This window comes from Rhamphochromis longiceps, linkage group LG22 (genome assembly GCF_057381845.1).
Source record: "Rhamphochromis longiceps isolate RC_006_pf linkage group LG22, R_longiceps_female_GT1.1, whole genome shotgun sequence".
NCBI lineage: Eukaryota > Metazoa > Chordata > Actinopteri > Cichliformes > Cichlidae > Rhamphochromis > Rhamphochromis longiceps.
The window spans coordinates 25717091-25733489 of NC_140577.1; the positions used below are offsets into that span (position 1 = coordinate 25717091).

At 41.9% G+C, this 16399-nt stretch overlaps 1 protein-coding gene and 1 long non-coding RNA gene across 4 annotated transcripts in view; both read left to right on the forward strand.

Annotated features, from left to right (window-relative positions):
* Positions 1-16399, forward strand: part of LOC146644183 (regulating synaptic membrane exocytosis protein 2-like) — a 61012-nt gene that overhangs the window by 6926 nt on the left and 37687 nt on the right. For all 3 annotated transcript variants that reach the window (XM_085395631.1, XM_085395628.1, XM_085395630.1), the window contains exons 5-8: positions 5817-5986; positions 7042-7222; positions 7900-8134; positions 8378-8659. In XM_085395631.1, coding sequence (XP_085251757.1) covers positions 5817-5986; positions 7042-7222; positions 7900-8134; positions 8378-8659 — 868 coding nt within the window. The remainder of the gene's footprint in view (positions 1-5816; positions 5987-7041; positions 7223-7899; positions 8135-8377; positions 8660-16399) is intronic.
* LOC146644184 (uncharacterized) lies at positions 2088-3506 on the forward strand. Its single transcript, XR_014909247.1, has 3 exons — positions 2088-2864; positions 2983-3053; positions 3218-3506. It is a non-coding gene; the product is annotated as an uncharacterized LOC146644184 (long non-coding RNA).

Sequence of the window (16399 nt, forward strand, 5' to 3'; positions counted from 1 at the left end):
TTCACACGAAGCTGATTATCAACTCAGCATTTAACCTGTGCATTCACATGAAAGGGATGGTGCTGCAGCATCTGATCAATCTAAAAGGGGCATTTTGCAGGTCACGGGACTCTTCTTCCACAGAAAATGATCCCTATGAGTGCCACCTACTCTAGACATGTTCTAGCTGGTGATTAAATATTTTTAAAGAATCTAAAAACAGAATTCAATACAAATTTGATACGAGGTCAGCAGGTGCAGTGCAGGTTTTTTGTTTTAGGATCAGATTTTAATGCTTTGAATCTTCCTACCAAGCTATTCTCGACTCTGTGGCACCATTAAAAACCAGGCAGCTCAAGGCTAAAACCGAGCCGTGGTTTAATGACACCACTCGGGCTGTGAGGAGGCAGTGTTGTAGAGCTGAACGCAGATGGAAGAGGGACAAACTGCAGGTGTCTCTTCAAATCTTAAAGGACTGGTGGTGTCTCTATCAGGATACAGTCAAGGAGGCTAAAAGGGAATACTTTTAATACAAGACAATTTCCTCCAACAGTTATAATCCACGTGTGTTATTTAACTCCATCAACTTAGTTTTAAATGCTCCACAAAGTGGCTGTTTGGAAGCCTCTCATAAACTATCTAAGGATTTTGTGTTGGGTTTTTTTATTAATGAGAAGATAGCAGCTACGTGGGCTCTCATCTCTGCCCCTGAATCTGACCCCTCCGTCTCGATCCCTTGCTCTGCTGTTTTTGACCAGTTTGAGCCTGTAACTCTTTCTTTTTTAGAGGATGTGGTTGGTCATCTGAGGCCCTGTTTGTCTCCAAATGATCCTGTCCCTTGACAATTTTTTAAAAAGATTTTGCCTCGCACAGACTGTTCTTACTATTATAAACAGCCGTTTAATGTCTGGTGTAGTCCCTGCTTATTTTAAGCAGGAAGTAGTACAACCCCTTCTTAAGAAACCCGCCCTGGACCACACTGTATTGACTAACCACAGGCCTATCTCCAAGCTGACTTTACTGTCTAAAATCTTAGAGAAAATTGTACATTCCCAATTGATTGATTTAAGAAAAAATGAGAATAGTATCCTGAGTCAGCACTCTTAAAGGTTTTTAATGATATCTTCCCTACCTGTGATTCTGGTAATCATGTTGTTCTTGTCCTCCTTGACCTAACAGCTGCTTTTGACTCTGTAGACCACAACATTTTACTGTCTCGTTTACACCGTCTTGCAGGCATTCGTGGTACTACTTTGAATGGGTTTAGGTCTTATCTTTCTGATCAAACTTAGTGTTAACTTTTTAGGGTATGAGTCCTTTTCTGCGGCTCTTCAGTTTGGGGTCCCGCAGGGCTCAATTCTAGAGCCTCTGCTTTTTTCATCATATTTACAGCCCTTGGGAACCATCCTTAAAAAGCATGGAATTTCCTTCCACTGTTATGCTGATAACTGCCAGATTTATCTGCCTCTGAAGCAGAAAGATGCCTTCTCTATTAAACTACTTCTGGCATGTCTAGAAGATATTAAAACTTGGATGTCCCTAAACTTTTAAAAATGTAATTCAAGAAAAATCGAGGAGATTGTGTTTGGTCCTTGCGGACCTAGTGATCCCTCCGCTATTGATTTGGGACCCCCGGCATTTTAAACTTGTTGTTACTAATTTGGGTTTTAAGATGGACAGTGACTTTAAATTGGACACTCAAATTAGGGCTCCTGTCAAGTCCAGTTTTTATCATTTAAGGTGCTTGGCAAAGGTAAGACCTATTTTATCCAGGCCACATTTTGAAACAGTAAGCCATGCTTTTATTTCATCTCATTTGGATTACTGTAATGCACTGTATTTTGTAGTAAGTCTGTTTCTTCTCTTTCGTCTGCAGCTGGTTCAAAATGCTGCTGCACGACTTTTAACCCAGAATTTGCAAAAGAGAGCACATAACTCCCATTCTGGCTTCACTCCATTGGCTGGCTGCCTTTAATCTAATGTGCTGATTTATAATTTTAATTTAATTCTAATTAGTATTTTATATTTCTTAAGTTATTCAATGTATTGTTTCTTAGGCATGTCAAGTGTACGGCACTTTGTTTTCAGCTGGGAGTTGTCTGAAAGTGCCTTATAAATAAATTGCTTGCTTATAGAACAATAAAGTGTTGTTAAATTGTTTGCTGACAACAGGAAAAACTTAGCTCTGTGAACCTGACTGGCTCTCTGGCGGCTGGTCCCTCTGACTTCTCCCCTCCTGCCGCACATGAACCAGCTGACTGACCATATGACTCATTTTCTCATTCATGAAGCCAGAGCAGACAGAAACATAAGAGCAGACATTGTAGCTATATCTTATTCAGTATTTGATTAAAATTACTTTTTTCTCCCCTCCTGTTTCTACGGTAAATATCATGTCAGCACTGATGCATCTTCATATTCCAGCTCCTCTGGATTAAATGGAAGCTCTACTCTTCATTTACCCGTTGCCACACATTGCTATGGTGAATTCTGATACCAGGGCCCTGTTTCAGGAAGCCGGTTTAGAAAACTCAGAGTGAAAAACGATACGCAGGGTTGAGTAACCCCGAACTGTCCAACTCGGAATATTCGGTTTCAGAAAGGCTGATAACAATTAGTTCAGTCAACGCGGAGTTGCTTTAACCCCAAGTGAAGCGCGCGGACGAGGATACATAAAGCCCTGATAAGCGGAGCACAGATTAAGCGAGTCACCATGGAGACGGAGGGAAAGAAGGCGCGGTCAATGTATTTCACAGCACTTGAGGCCGAAATTCTGATGGCAGCATATGCCGATAACATGCAAATTCCGCGGAAAAAAGTAACGCAGCCACAGCTGCAAAAGAAAGGGAGCATGCATGGCAAAACATAGCCGACAGAGTCAATGCGTGAGTGTTAATATAAACATTGATCTAGGGATTTCCACCCATTTAACACGTTATTTTATCATATGTTATTTTATTTGTTATTTTATACATTTTATTTTGTGATGTGATGTGAGCGCAGGTGCAACCCAACAGGCCCCAAACGTGCCTGGCAGCAAGTAAAAATGAAATATAAAAATATAGTCCAAACAGGTATTGTATTATGAGCCACAGTGCTTGGTCAGTTTGTCCCATGTAAATCAATTGCAGTTAGAGGCTACATTAATTTCCTTTCTGTAAGCACTTATTGAAATTATCTGAGCACATTACAAGTACATATTTGCTTACTCTGTATGCTCAAATGTGGCCCGTTATAGCCAACAGAAAAAAAGCGGAGGCCCGAAAAACAGGTGGGGGTCCTCCACCACCACCACTCACAGAGGCTGAGCAGTTGGCCCTCAGCCAAAACAGTGGGCGCCCTGTGGCCGAAGGCATCTCTGCGGGGACATCCTCTGAGTCAATAACCCCGCAAGACACAAGTGCCGACATAAGGGGTAAATTCAAAATAATACATGATGTGTATACATCCTTTCTTCACAGTCACCTTTGCAGTGCTACTCATTCATCTGATAAACTCTTCACCATAATGGATTATTTTGTAGTGAAGTAATTTTCCGACTGATTTTGCCTTCCCTCAGCCTTGGTTGTCTTTGAGAGCATAATGACAATGAAGTGTAAGGTGCTTGGTATGTTTGTTAATTGCCATTTGGTCCCTTGTAAGTTATAAGTGACCTGTATAAACCTCATATTCTATCAGTTGATGGTGATGGTGTACTGCATCTGGTGCAGCCTCCTGTTGAGCCAGACCAACATGCAGTTGTGAGTAATACTCCACAGATTATATGAGTGTACAGTAGAACAGCAATGTTGTTTATTTCTTTACTACAGGAAAATAATGAAGAAACATTGACAGCTGTTACGGAGGAGGAAGCAACAGAGACACTTTATGAGGTGTACATCTTTTAATACTTTGTGTACAGGAAATACAGGCGACCAATAAAGCCAGTTGAACAAAAAATCTGTTTATTCTTCTTTCAACATGTTGAGGTGATGGGTCAAAAGAAATGATTGTGACATATGGTGTCTCTGACTGCGCTTCCATCTTGTATGTCCGTGGGAGGGTCAGGATGTTCATGGTTTGGATCACTGCTGATGTCTGGTTCAGAAGGACAGTGTTCTCCTCTAATTGTGGCAATGTTGTGAAGAATCACACATGCCACAATAATGTCACATGCCCTTTCTGGGGTGACCCTGAGTCTTTGCAGGCACTGGAACCGGGCCTTAAGCATTCCGATAGTCATTTCAATTCTGGCTCTTGTCCTGCAATTAGCCAGATTATATCGCTGCTGTGGGCCCGGTTCAGGGTCAGGGTAAGGGGTGAGCAAATAGGGTAAACATGGATACCCCCTATCACCAAGCAAGTAGCCAGTGAACTCTCCTAAGACAGAAGGATACACTTCAGTTCAAATGTCCCTGAAGCAATTGGTCTTTATATATTTTAAAGTATTCTCAACTCACCATGTCCAAATTTTGTGCTCAGTGTACATTCACGGAATATTTGTGAGTCATGGACAGAGCCTGGCCACTTGGCTTCCACATTTGTGATAATGTTGGCAGCATCACATATGATCTTCACAGTGCAGAGAACACGAATTAGCATCCATTACTATAATGAAATAATTTGTTAGTTTGAAATGCTACAGGGAACTATGTACCTGTACATTGATGCTGTGGAAAGACTTCCTGTTCACATAGTCTCCTTCATTTACTGAAGGAGCAATGATTGGAATGTGAGTGCCATCTGTACAGCCAATCACGCCTGGGAACCCTGAAAATAAATGTAAAATTTAAGTAGTAGTCCAAGTATCACCACATCATACATTACGTTTTGGTCACCCTGATACCTGCAATTTTGTGGCATCCCTCTTTGATAAATCTTGTGGGTCTATGACCGGGGAACACCACAAACGAGTGCAGGAGACGTTTCAGTGCAACTGTAACATTCCTGACTGCCCGACAGACGGTAGCCTTGGAAGCGTGCTCAGCGTCATCAATATTATACAGAAAGCTCCCGTTTGCAAAAAACCGAAGTGCAATACAAATAATATGTACAGAACTGAGAGCATGTCCGCGATGTGTCACATGCGTAATATATGGCCTGAGGATGTTATTAAAATAAATTATAGATTGTGCTGAAAAACGGTAACATTCGCACAGAAAATCATCAGGAAATGATAAGATGTCCAAACGCGCTCTGATCACTCTCTCCCGGCGGAGAGCTCTGCGGAGAATTTGGGCTTCACGATCTACTGGCTCTTCAAGGAAGGAGCACGCCATGTCCGACACTTCCTACTGTCAGGTTTCCGACAAAGGGGCGGAGACAGTCAGGGTTAGTTGTAGTAAACCTGCTAGGGGGCAGGTTAGCTTCACGGCGTGTGTCGTCATAGTGACTCACTCAGGCTTCAGCTGAACTCGCTTTGTGAAACCGAAAAACCAGTTTTCGTTAACTCAGGGTATACTTACTCAGTTTTTCCACTAAACCGGCTTCCTGAAACAGGGCCCAGGATTCACCATGGCAGGAAAATCTAAGTACAGAGAAAACCTATCCGTTTTTCTCAATATGTAAGTTGTGTAAAAAGATAAACTTACAGGAAATTTAACAGAATGTATTAAACTGAAAGACTAGAAGTTCATTTTCAATAAAAGCAACTCATTTATCAACATCCACTAATGACATAATTGCATCATCTCTGGAAAATATGTGAAGTTGTGCATCTTTGGTTGTTTGGAACTCAGGAGACACCACATGATCTGTAAAGCATGCCAACTATCACATCAGGAGGAAAACCAGCCAATCAGGCAACAGCAGCCTCTTACATGCGTTTATAGTAAACAAACTCGGTGTGTGTGTTTCAGGTGATGTGGGTGTGCAATGTGTGCAGGAAGCAGCAGGAGTTTCTCACTCGGTCAGGGGACTTTTCCCCTGAAATGCTATCCATCAATTACAGCTTACACAGGGCTCCCCACCCACCTACACATGGGCCACTGGGTGCCACGGGGCCCTTGAGTAATGGTGCAGCAGAATGGTGGGTATTATTCATTGTTTATATTATTTATCATTTTTTTGTTCCTGAGGCCATTTAACTGTCAGCTGTGCCTGCATGCTTCTCATTTAAATTTAAACTTTTAATTAGTGAGATTGTTTTTAATTAGAGAGTGACCTCCATCTCTCTCTCTCTCTCACACACACACACACACACACACACACACACACACACACACACACACACACACACACACACACACACACACATCCTGTAATCAAATTAACAGATTAATAATCTGGTACCTTGCAGAGGATTACTGCTGGTGCTAAATACAGCATGCAGGCTAACAGCAGTGATGTCATTTCCTGTATTGCTGGGATTGGAGAGGGGGAGGGCCTTCCGGTGTGATCCATGTCAGTCATAAACTTGCTGAGCGTGTCAAGGTGTTGGTCAATATGAAGCTTCAAACCTCCTAGGAGAGCTGTAAAAACTTTAATTAAATGTGTATGTGGTTGCACTCAGACTGACTGCATGTAAGTACACATCTCAGCTTCTTTATGCTGTTGTTGTCTGTTTATGTCTGTTGATACAGACTCAAACTTTGTTGATCAGAAATCGGATTCACTTTCACCGTTAGTAGGTTTAACCAGTGCTTTGATATTTTGATGCTTGTGAACACTGCATGTTGTCTGGAGCTGCTGGAGAAAAGTTTAAATGTTTCTATGCTGCATCGATGTCTGCTGCTGGTTCTGGTTTTGGTAACAGAATTTAACTCAGACAGAGTTGAGATTTTATGGCCGTAAACATAGAACAGGAGTCAAAATGTAGTTTTCCTTAAACAATGAGTTTATTATTACAGTGAAGACCTTTTTAAAAAGTTGACAGTACAGGTGAAAAAGCCTTGAAACAGGTCGATAAAAAGGAAGTCTGAACAGGAAGAACTTCATATACTGCTACTAGTAGTAATACTATTAACAATAGACTCCTCAGTTCTTGAAGCTTTGGTTCTGTGTAGAGTGTGGGTATATATGTATCAGCTGGCTGACAATCTGCTCCTCCTCCACTCTCACTGGATCACACTCTGTGACTGACAGGAGGCAGAGCCCCTCGGGATTGTACTATAATGGCAGGAGGAGCAGGATTCCTAGCTCACCATCGGACCTTGCTGTGAACAACCGTTCTCGATCGCCACACTGCTGTCATGGTTACGGAGAGGAAGAGCTACAGGCACACAGGCAACCAATAAGAGATGGGCGAGGTCGCTGGTACTCACAGGTGAGTCTGACAGGTGAAATTCATTTATTTGCTCACATTTCTTGTAAATTATTTGATCTGATGCGGGAAGCTGTTTAATAATTTATTTTCGTTAGAAATGAAAGATGAAATGCAACAAAGAAAATGGAGTAGTTGTTGCACAGGTGGTTGACCAGGTCTGCTAGTGTAAAGGTTGAACTGCGTTCCAAATAACTTTTGGGAAAGTTGCTCTCCAGTGCATCCATCAGAGTGTGAATGTGTGTGAATATTAGATAGAAAGCACTGCATAGTATTAAAAAAGTGCTTCTATGAATGGGAGAATGAGGCATGTTGAGGCATATAGCGCTTTTCATTCTGTTTGAGGACTTTATACAACATGCCACTGACACCCATTCATTAAATTCATTCATACGATTGTCTTTGTTACATGGACTGGTTGTCATATAGCATTTTTCTGCACTCCCCGAGTACACAACGTGCTATAAAAGAACCATTCTGTTTGCCAAAAGCAATTAATTAAATGTTTTAACTATTTTTCACTAGTTTAATAGTTTTTTCTTAATGATTTAATTAATTTCATTTATTGATGGTTAAGTCGTGCTATGAATGACAGTTGAGCTGTGATAAACATAGCAGGCTTCAGGGCTTACCAAACTGATGATGATGATAATGTTCACCTTTCTCACCTCCTGGCTCAGGATCACCCTCTAGACCAACGTCAGGATGAGCTTGAGCTGCGGCGACAACAGGAAGTGGAGTTTCAGGCACGGTACCGTAGTGACCCAAACCTTGCCCGATACCCAGTGAAGACACAACCAAGTGAAGAAACCATGAGGATGTTAGCTCAGGTAGGCAGGGTCCGCCACCAGCGCCGCCACAGTGATGTTTCCCTGGCAACCCCAGAGCCTGACCACCTGACCATGAGGCATTCAGGTAAGGGCATGTCCGCCCATCTACTCACATCTTATTTTGTCTCTGTCAGTGCGCCCCAGGGCAGCTGTGGCTACAATGTAGCTTGCCATCACCAGTGTGTGAATGTGTGTGTGAATGGGTGAATGACTGAATGTAGTGTAAAGCGCTTTGGGGTCCTTAGGGACTAAGTAAAGCGCTATACAAATGCAGGCCATTTACCATTTATTAGCAGGCTGTGATCGGTTTTACTCGTTTCATTCTCAGCTCTTCGTCAGAATCTGCCTCTGGGATTGGTCAAATCTGGAGGTCAGAGGTCATACTCTGTGGACCGTGCAACCACTCACATAAGCCCAACATATTCCCGTCACAGCCCATTATCACAACAACTACTGGACCCAAGCTCAACCCTGAAGAGGAAGCCAGCCACTGAGAATGTAGCACAGAGGAGTCGGCATGTAGGGAAGATGCACGTGATTGGCAGCTTTAGCAGCTCAGAGGAGGATCTTGTTACCACACCTGAGTACACTAGCGCTGATGAGCCTGACAGTAAGTGGCTACATGCTAACAGCCAGTCAATCATTTTTCTTACATGTGTGCACATTGCTTGAGAGTTGTTTGTCGCGCTGGATATGATACAGCCACTGGTCACGAGAGAGAAAAGTGTATTCTCTGACCCGTGATCAAGTGGTTATTTTTTTTATTCAAAATATTTTTATTGAGTATTTGTGGATATAGTTTACAAAGAAAAAAAGAAGACGGAAAACACAAGCTGTTTACAATGAATACTAAACAGAACTTCTCATGTTGGAACATTGTTTTCCTCTCGACGTGAAAAAAGAAAAAAAAAACTAAAAGAGGGAAAAAACCACACAGAAGTTAGCTATACCACCACTACAGCTACATTACAGCTTTGCCTGATAGTTGCAAATTAAGGAGCTTGTCCAGTAAATTAGCAGCTGGAGCTTCTGGAAAATTGGAGAGGTGGGATTGCAAAAAATTTCTGAGTTGTAAGTATCTAAAAAAGTGAGTTTTGGGAGGACTGTATTTTCCTGCCAGCTGATCAAATGATGCTAGTTTATTATATATAAAGAGATCTTTAAAGAAAATAATACCTGCTCTAAACCAGACCTGGAACAAGTTGTCCAAAGTTGGGGGGAGGAATAGGTGGTTTGAAAGGATGGGGCTTTGAAGTGAAAAATGATTAAGATTGAAATGTCTCCTTAACTGTGCCCACACCCTGAGGGAGTGCCGAATTATCGGATTAGATGTAAAGTTGTCAATGGATAAAGAAAGAGAAGAACCCAGAAAGGAGGCAAGAGAAATACCCTGAGTTGAGTCTAATTCCATTGCCAGCCAGCTGGTGGGGCCCACACCCTCCCCAGACTGTAACCAGTAGGTCAGGGACCGAATATTGGCAGCCCAATAGTAAAAGCGGAAGTTGGGGAGTGCCAGACCCCCTTCAATCTTAGGTTTCTGTAAATGCATCTTAGCTACTCGAGATCGTTTACCCTTCCAAATATAAGAGGAGATTATAGAATCTAGAGTTATAAAGAAAGACTTGGGGATGAAGACTGGTAAAGATAAGTATGAGAATTTAGGAAGGATATTAATTTTAATTGAATTAATTCATCCGACCAGAGTTGTGTTCAGGGGTGACCACTGTTGAAGGCTTTGTTTGACATTCTTCAATAGTGTAAAAATGTTGGCTTTAAGAAGTTGTTTATACTTTCTTGTAATTGTAATACCCAGGTAGGTGAACTGCTCTTTGATGGGGAAACCCAACAAACCTATTGGAAACGCTTCTTCATTTAGTAGACAAAGTTTGCTCTTGGACAGATTTAATTTATAACCAGAGACTTGACTGAAACACGTGAGTAGTGACAATATAGACGGTAGGGAAGTATTTGGATTTGAAATAAAAAGCAATAAATCGTCAGCATAGAGAGAGACTTTGTGTTCAGTTTGACCTCTTTGTATACTCTGGACAAGTTTACTGCTTCGAAAAAACATTGCTAAGGGTTCAATAGCTAGATCAAATAACAACTGGCTAAGGGGGCAACCCTGACGTGTGCCTCGTTTAAGTTAGAATGGTTTTTATTTCTGGCTATTAGTGCAAACAGACGCAACAGGGGACAAGTATAGGTACTTGATCCATGAGATGAAGTTGGGACCCAACCCAAATCTTTCCAGCACAGCAAATAGATAGTTCCATTCTACACGGTCAAATGCTTTTTCCGCATCAAGGGAAAGAACACATTCTGGAGTGTCCTTGGACGGCGTGTGCAGGATATTAAGAAGGCGTCGGATGTTGAAAAAGGGGTGGCGCCCTTTAACAAAGCCAGACTGATCTTCAGATATGACTGCTGGCAGGACCCTTTCCAACCTGTGGGCCAGCGCTTTAGCTCGGATCTTAAAGTCCACATCAAAAGCGAAATTGGCCTGTATGACGCACAGTTTGCCCTGTGTGAATGCTTCAGATAGAACCGAGTGGAGTAGAGGTACAAGCTGTGGGGCAAATGATTTGAAAAATTCTACCAAAAAGCCGTCTGGGCCAGGGGACTTCCCTGACTGTAGAGAGAAAATTGTAGCGCTAATCTCTTCTTTGGAAAATGGCGCATCCAAGATCTCTCTGTGGGTCAGGAAAGTCCAAGCTTTTAAGAAAATTTGTGATTAGTGAGTGGTTGGTGGGAGATTCAGAGGAATAAAGCTTCATATAATATTCCCTGAATGTGTCATTGATTTTGGCATGATCAGTAACGAGCACGTCATCTGAGTTAATGGCAGTTATACACTGACGTGGCTTTACACCCATTATTTGGTCAGCTAGGAGTTTGCCTGATTTCTCTCCATGCACAAAAAAATGTACTCCTACTCTTTAATAGTTGCCTCTCCACAGCATGAGTTGAAAGAAGTTCAAATTTGGTTTGGAGTTCAGTACGTTTCTTGAAGATCTCAGAGTCCTTATTGTGTGCATAGTGATGGACTAAGTCTTTTGTTTTATCGGCTAATTCTTGCCCTTCTTTTAAGTTTACCCTCTTCATATTAGCTGTGTATGAAATAATCTGTCCTCAGAGATAGGCCTTCATTGAATCCCAAACTAAAAGGCTAGAAATATTTGGGGAAAGGTGTGATGGATGTTAGAGAAAAAAGAGTACTCCCTGTCAGCTGGATGCAGATGTCACCAGATATCCCTAATCCCAAGTAGAAAGAAAGGAATGAATGTGTGAAGACACTTTTTATCCATAATAGCAAATGAACTGTACAACAGAAAATACAAATGCTATTTATGGTCTCCTCACAACACTGATAAGAAAAATAAACTGGGCCAATATGGCATGTCTGTTAATACAGAGATACACATGTTAATATGATCTCTGGTCTCCCACTCAGAGACACAGGTCTCAGAGTGTCCAGCATTCAGACGGCTACCTGAGGACACTCATGTGAGAGAAAATCTGCTCACACAGATATGTAGAGCAAAATACTGTCAATAAGGCCTCTGCAATGTTCAAGACAGTTAAACTTGTCAGGTAGTGATGTCCAGCAGGTGAAAATGCAGCTCCATGAACACACAGCTATGGATTCCAGCTGTTTGTTGCATTAACTGGCATTAACTGAGCCAGTTAATGCCAGTTAATGCGAGACAAATCTAGCTGCTCATTATAGATTTCTGGTTTGTTCAGAAAATAAAACATTGGTCATAAACCATTCATAAACCTGAAAGTCCCAAAAATGCATTGTCTCGAGTCTACGGATGTATCCGTGTATCTCTGTGGTGCTGATGCTGTGCTGAGCGGAAAGCTCCTGAAGCTTTTGAAGTGTTGGAATGTGGAAAGCTAACAATGTCCCTCTCACCAGTAGGCTAAGTTATTTTTAGCCAATTACAAGTTGAATCTGGTAGTTTGGGTTGTTAGCTAAGATACCGTCATTAAGAAGAGACACAACTAATGTGTCTATGCAAGCTGATTTGCGATGTGCACCGCTGGCGCAGCCATTTATTTTTTTGATGCACCTTCTCAGATTAATTCACTGCGTGTCGTGCACAGGGCTGGACTGGGACAAAAAAAAACCCAGCCTGGGCATTTTGACTAAAGACCGGCCCACCAGGTATTAAAGCCATAAAGCCTTTGAATGAAAACAAACGCTATTGTGACAGTGATGTACAGTCTTGTTGGTATATGTATGATTTCTATACATTTTACGTCAGATAAAAACTTTGGTTGTAAGCTTCAGATAATTATTTAATAACAGCCAGACATTTTAAATGAGAATAAGAAAGTATTTCTTTGTGCCCCCCTCTCCCTGTTAATGCCCTACCTGGCCCCCCTGGCAAAACTTTGCTAGATCCACCCCTGCACAGTTACCAGCTGTCAGCTACTTAGAAAATGATATTGGTGTTATTTGTCTCTCAGAAACAGTTCATAACTTCCCTTCAACCCATTCATGTCACCTAAAAGGTAAACCTGTTTCTCCATCACTGTTCAGCTCTGATGATTCAGTAAGGACATCTCCTAGTTTCATCTTCATGTTTCCCTCTCACCAGATATACAAACCGATATCATGACCAGCAGGTTTTACAGCTGTGGCTCCAGCAAACCTCAGCTGATAGTAGAAATTGATATTAAATAAATTCTAACAACATCTGATCAAGCTTAAACGTGCTGCTGTTGTTTAGCGCGACATCCGCTGGTTTCCGCTTTCTGGCATAAAGTGGGCAATAAACAAACAAGAGAGAAAAGCCGATCAGCTGATCATTGATCAGTTTCATGATTAAAGTAGCAACAGGAGAGGGAGGGGGAGAGAATGAGAGAAGAAGAGGCAGCTGTGCAGCGTAAAGACAGAATAACTCCACCTTTGTGTCTTTTTCCATCCTAGACAAACTGCGTCCCTTCTCAGCTCAACACGAAACACGTAATAATTTCTCTGAATGCGGGACGATTCCGTCTTTTTACGGGACGGTTGGCAACTCTACTAACTAATCTTATGAATAAAATAAAGTTCACTATCAGTAACATCATAGCACCGACCCAGCTGTATAGAAACTCCGTCATGCTAGCTAGTTATTGTAACTGACTGTAAAAAGTCAGCACAACGAAAATAAACTCCACCTAAACTTGGTTTATATCTGACCCAGATAGACTGCAGGTCATAACTTCTTACCTGAAGTTCAGTTCACCTGACACTCGGACCGGCAGCCGCCTCGGGTCTCTGCTCCTCCTGCCTCCCCTTCCCTCATCCACCTGCTGGCCTCCACCACTTGTTAATTTTACTGAATCTGTGGAAGCTCCACCATAGCCACCACCAAACAACTGAGTTATTTTTACACACCGGCCAGCATCTGTCCAATCCACCACCTTTCATTGTTTATACCGTTACAAAAAAAAAAATCATTGGCCCATCGAGCAAATGCCCGGTATGCCCGATGGCCAGTCCAGCTATGGTTGTGCCATCAGTTAACCCTTCGCGTGCCAACTGTGGCACGCGTGCCTAGGGTTGCCGACCCCTGCTCTAGAAAGTTTTGAGGATGGAATAACAATGATATAATTTCTGTACCTTTGAAGGGTTCTCTGTGATTTGGTCATTATATTATTATATTGGTTAAATTGTACTTTTTAGGGTCTGTCATGTGTTCTGGCTCTAAAGAGGTCCAGAAGGGGTTGCTCTCTGTTATTAAAGCTCCTGTGACTCTGACCTGTGCTGTAGTGAAAAGTGATGGCCCCTCTCAGGAAATCAGACATCATGCTGACGAGTTAATCTGTTGCATTTATGTTACTGGGCCACAAATCACCTGGTCAGAGATCATGAGCTCTGATTCGCTCATATGACTTTTGGCTCCTCCCCTTAAATCTTGAAGAGACTAAGTAGCACAGAATCTCTGCTACCGTCACTCTGAGAACACCTAGACCAAAACAAAAACCAGCACATTCGCCACCAAAATTGATGGTTCCATTCCTGGAGAACTCTGAAAGATCCTGGAGACATTGTTTGACAATCTGATCCAGATTAGAGCGCATGAGACTGCCGCTCTAGTGCTGTCGGACCTCCAAATCACCATCTTTGCTCTACTTCAATAGGATTAAAAGAGGAGAGTCTGGATTATCAAGAGTCACTGCAGAGATGTAAGAATAGAAGCTCAGACTGCAGGAGAGAACGCCACGCTAGACTAACCTGCTCGTGTGTGACCACACAATACAGCGGGGTCCTTAACCAGCAGACTGTTTATGCTGCTGAGCTAGACTTCTGGTGATTACCTGCAAAATTTCTGGATTTTTGGGCATCTGTTTCAGCAACTCTAATCTGGTGGAAAGGTGGGGGAAAGGGGGCGGGGTTAATGTAGCAGTAGTCCCCCAAAGTTGATCCCCTCTATCAACTTCGGGTCTTCTCCAAACTAACTGTAAGTACTGAAGGCACAAACATGCACTTGACAATTGGACTCCAATAATCTCATTACTGACAGGAATGAACTGCTCTGCAACCTGCAGGCAGTGCTCGGGACAAACAGCACACAGAAACCTAGTGAGGAGGAGGAGAGGCTGCTACATGGATTACAGGTTCTTTCTCATCTTCCTCTTGCTCACCTGAAGCCTCCTCCTTGTCCTTCATGGCGTGCAGGCGGACCTGTGAGTGAAGCATTTGAAAGCTATGTAACTTGGAGAACTATGATTACAAGTACACACATCAACATGTTTTGACATTTTGTTGGAGATAAATATGACGTTTCAGTGATCTGGTGTTACTGTTCTGATTTGGCTGTTCTGATTAGTTTTGTCAAGTATCTTCAGGCATTCAGACTATAGCATGTTTGTCCACATATGCAGCACAGCTTCACATGAAGACCAGGAGGAACATTCAGAGAGCAAATGTGAAGATGATGCAGCTGCATTTCACTGCTGAAGATTGAAATAAAAGCAGAAGGAGCCTCATACAGCACAAAGGAGGAAATCCATTCTGTGCTCAGGTCCATGGGTTCATTTTGCAAAGGATTCTTTTCAAAACAATGCTGGTGATGTTTGAAACTAAATTAATTTTTTATCTATCCATTGTTGAATTTGTTCAGGTTTATTAACCAGTCATTTTTAGTGCCTCTGTTTTAACGACTAATGAAGAGTCCGTGCATCCATAATTCACAAGAATCGATTGTGCTCCTAGAGGATTGTTCAGATTTTAGTGAAACTTCTTATGGTCACATAATGGCCAATGGCCATAATGACTCAAGGTCATATTTTTCTTTTCACAGACAAAATCTGTGAATTGTGATGGATGGTGAACCAGGTGAGCTGCTACATGATTGACATCCTGGTTTGCTTAAAACCAGCTCTGCTTAATGTGAAGAGTTGCTGCTTTAACAGTTTAAATCAAATTTTGATTATTTTGAGGGATGGGCTGTTTACAGCCGCATCATTTTGTTCTGCTCATCCAGAACCGAGAATTGACGTGTAAGTAAGTGTGGTTACAGCAGGTTAACTGTTCTTCCTATTCTTCCTGTTGATGATCCATAATTGGTGCCAAAAACCTCAGCTTGTTGAGCAGCTGATTGATAACGTTATTCAGCAATTTTCATGTTGGTGTTAATGTACATAGAGGATGTCTGTGTAGGTTACATGCAGGTCATGAGGAGTCTAAGGAGCTTGGAAAAAACCTCAACTGGACCTAAAGTTCTTTGAAGACGTTTCATTTGAGAGGCTTCTTCATTTCTAAAACCAAACGGTGGAGAGTCCAAGGTGATGTTGGGCAACTGGTAAAATTTATCGACCATCAACGATAGGCTGAGCCTTTCGCTAATCGTTTATACAAGAGCGATTTATTTATTTATTTGCCCAAGAGTAACTTTGCTAATACTATTGGTTAAAGTTAAGAGAAGCAGTCAAGGGAAAAAAATAATAGAACTGTTTTAACGGCACCGTCTTCCAGCTACGAGCAAATGCACCCTCCTCAGAGTGTGCCCAAATGCTGCAATTCATTTACTCAAACTCATAACAGAAAGAAAGAAAGGCAGTAGCCTATGTTCAGAAAAAAACCAAACATTTTATTTAATTAAAATCCACACAATGGTTGGAAGGAAAACAAAGAGAAACTGGCTTTGTTTTGCCACTATATCTTTGTTTACACATTCCAGTGTTTATCTGTCGTACACGCTCGACCAAACAACAAACACAAAATTAAACAAAAAGTATGTTAAAAATCAAAATGTCTCTTCCAGCAAACATAGCTTTAAGTCTTTTGTTAGATTTGGCGCATCTCAAATGAATAGATAAATGAATAGTCCAAAAAGTAGAAAAGAAAGGT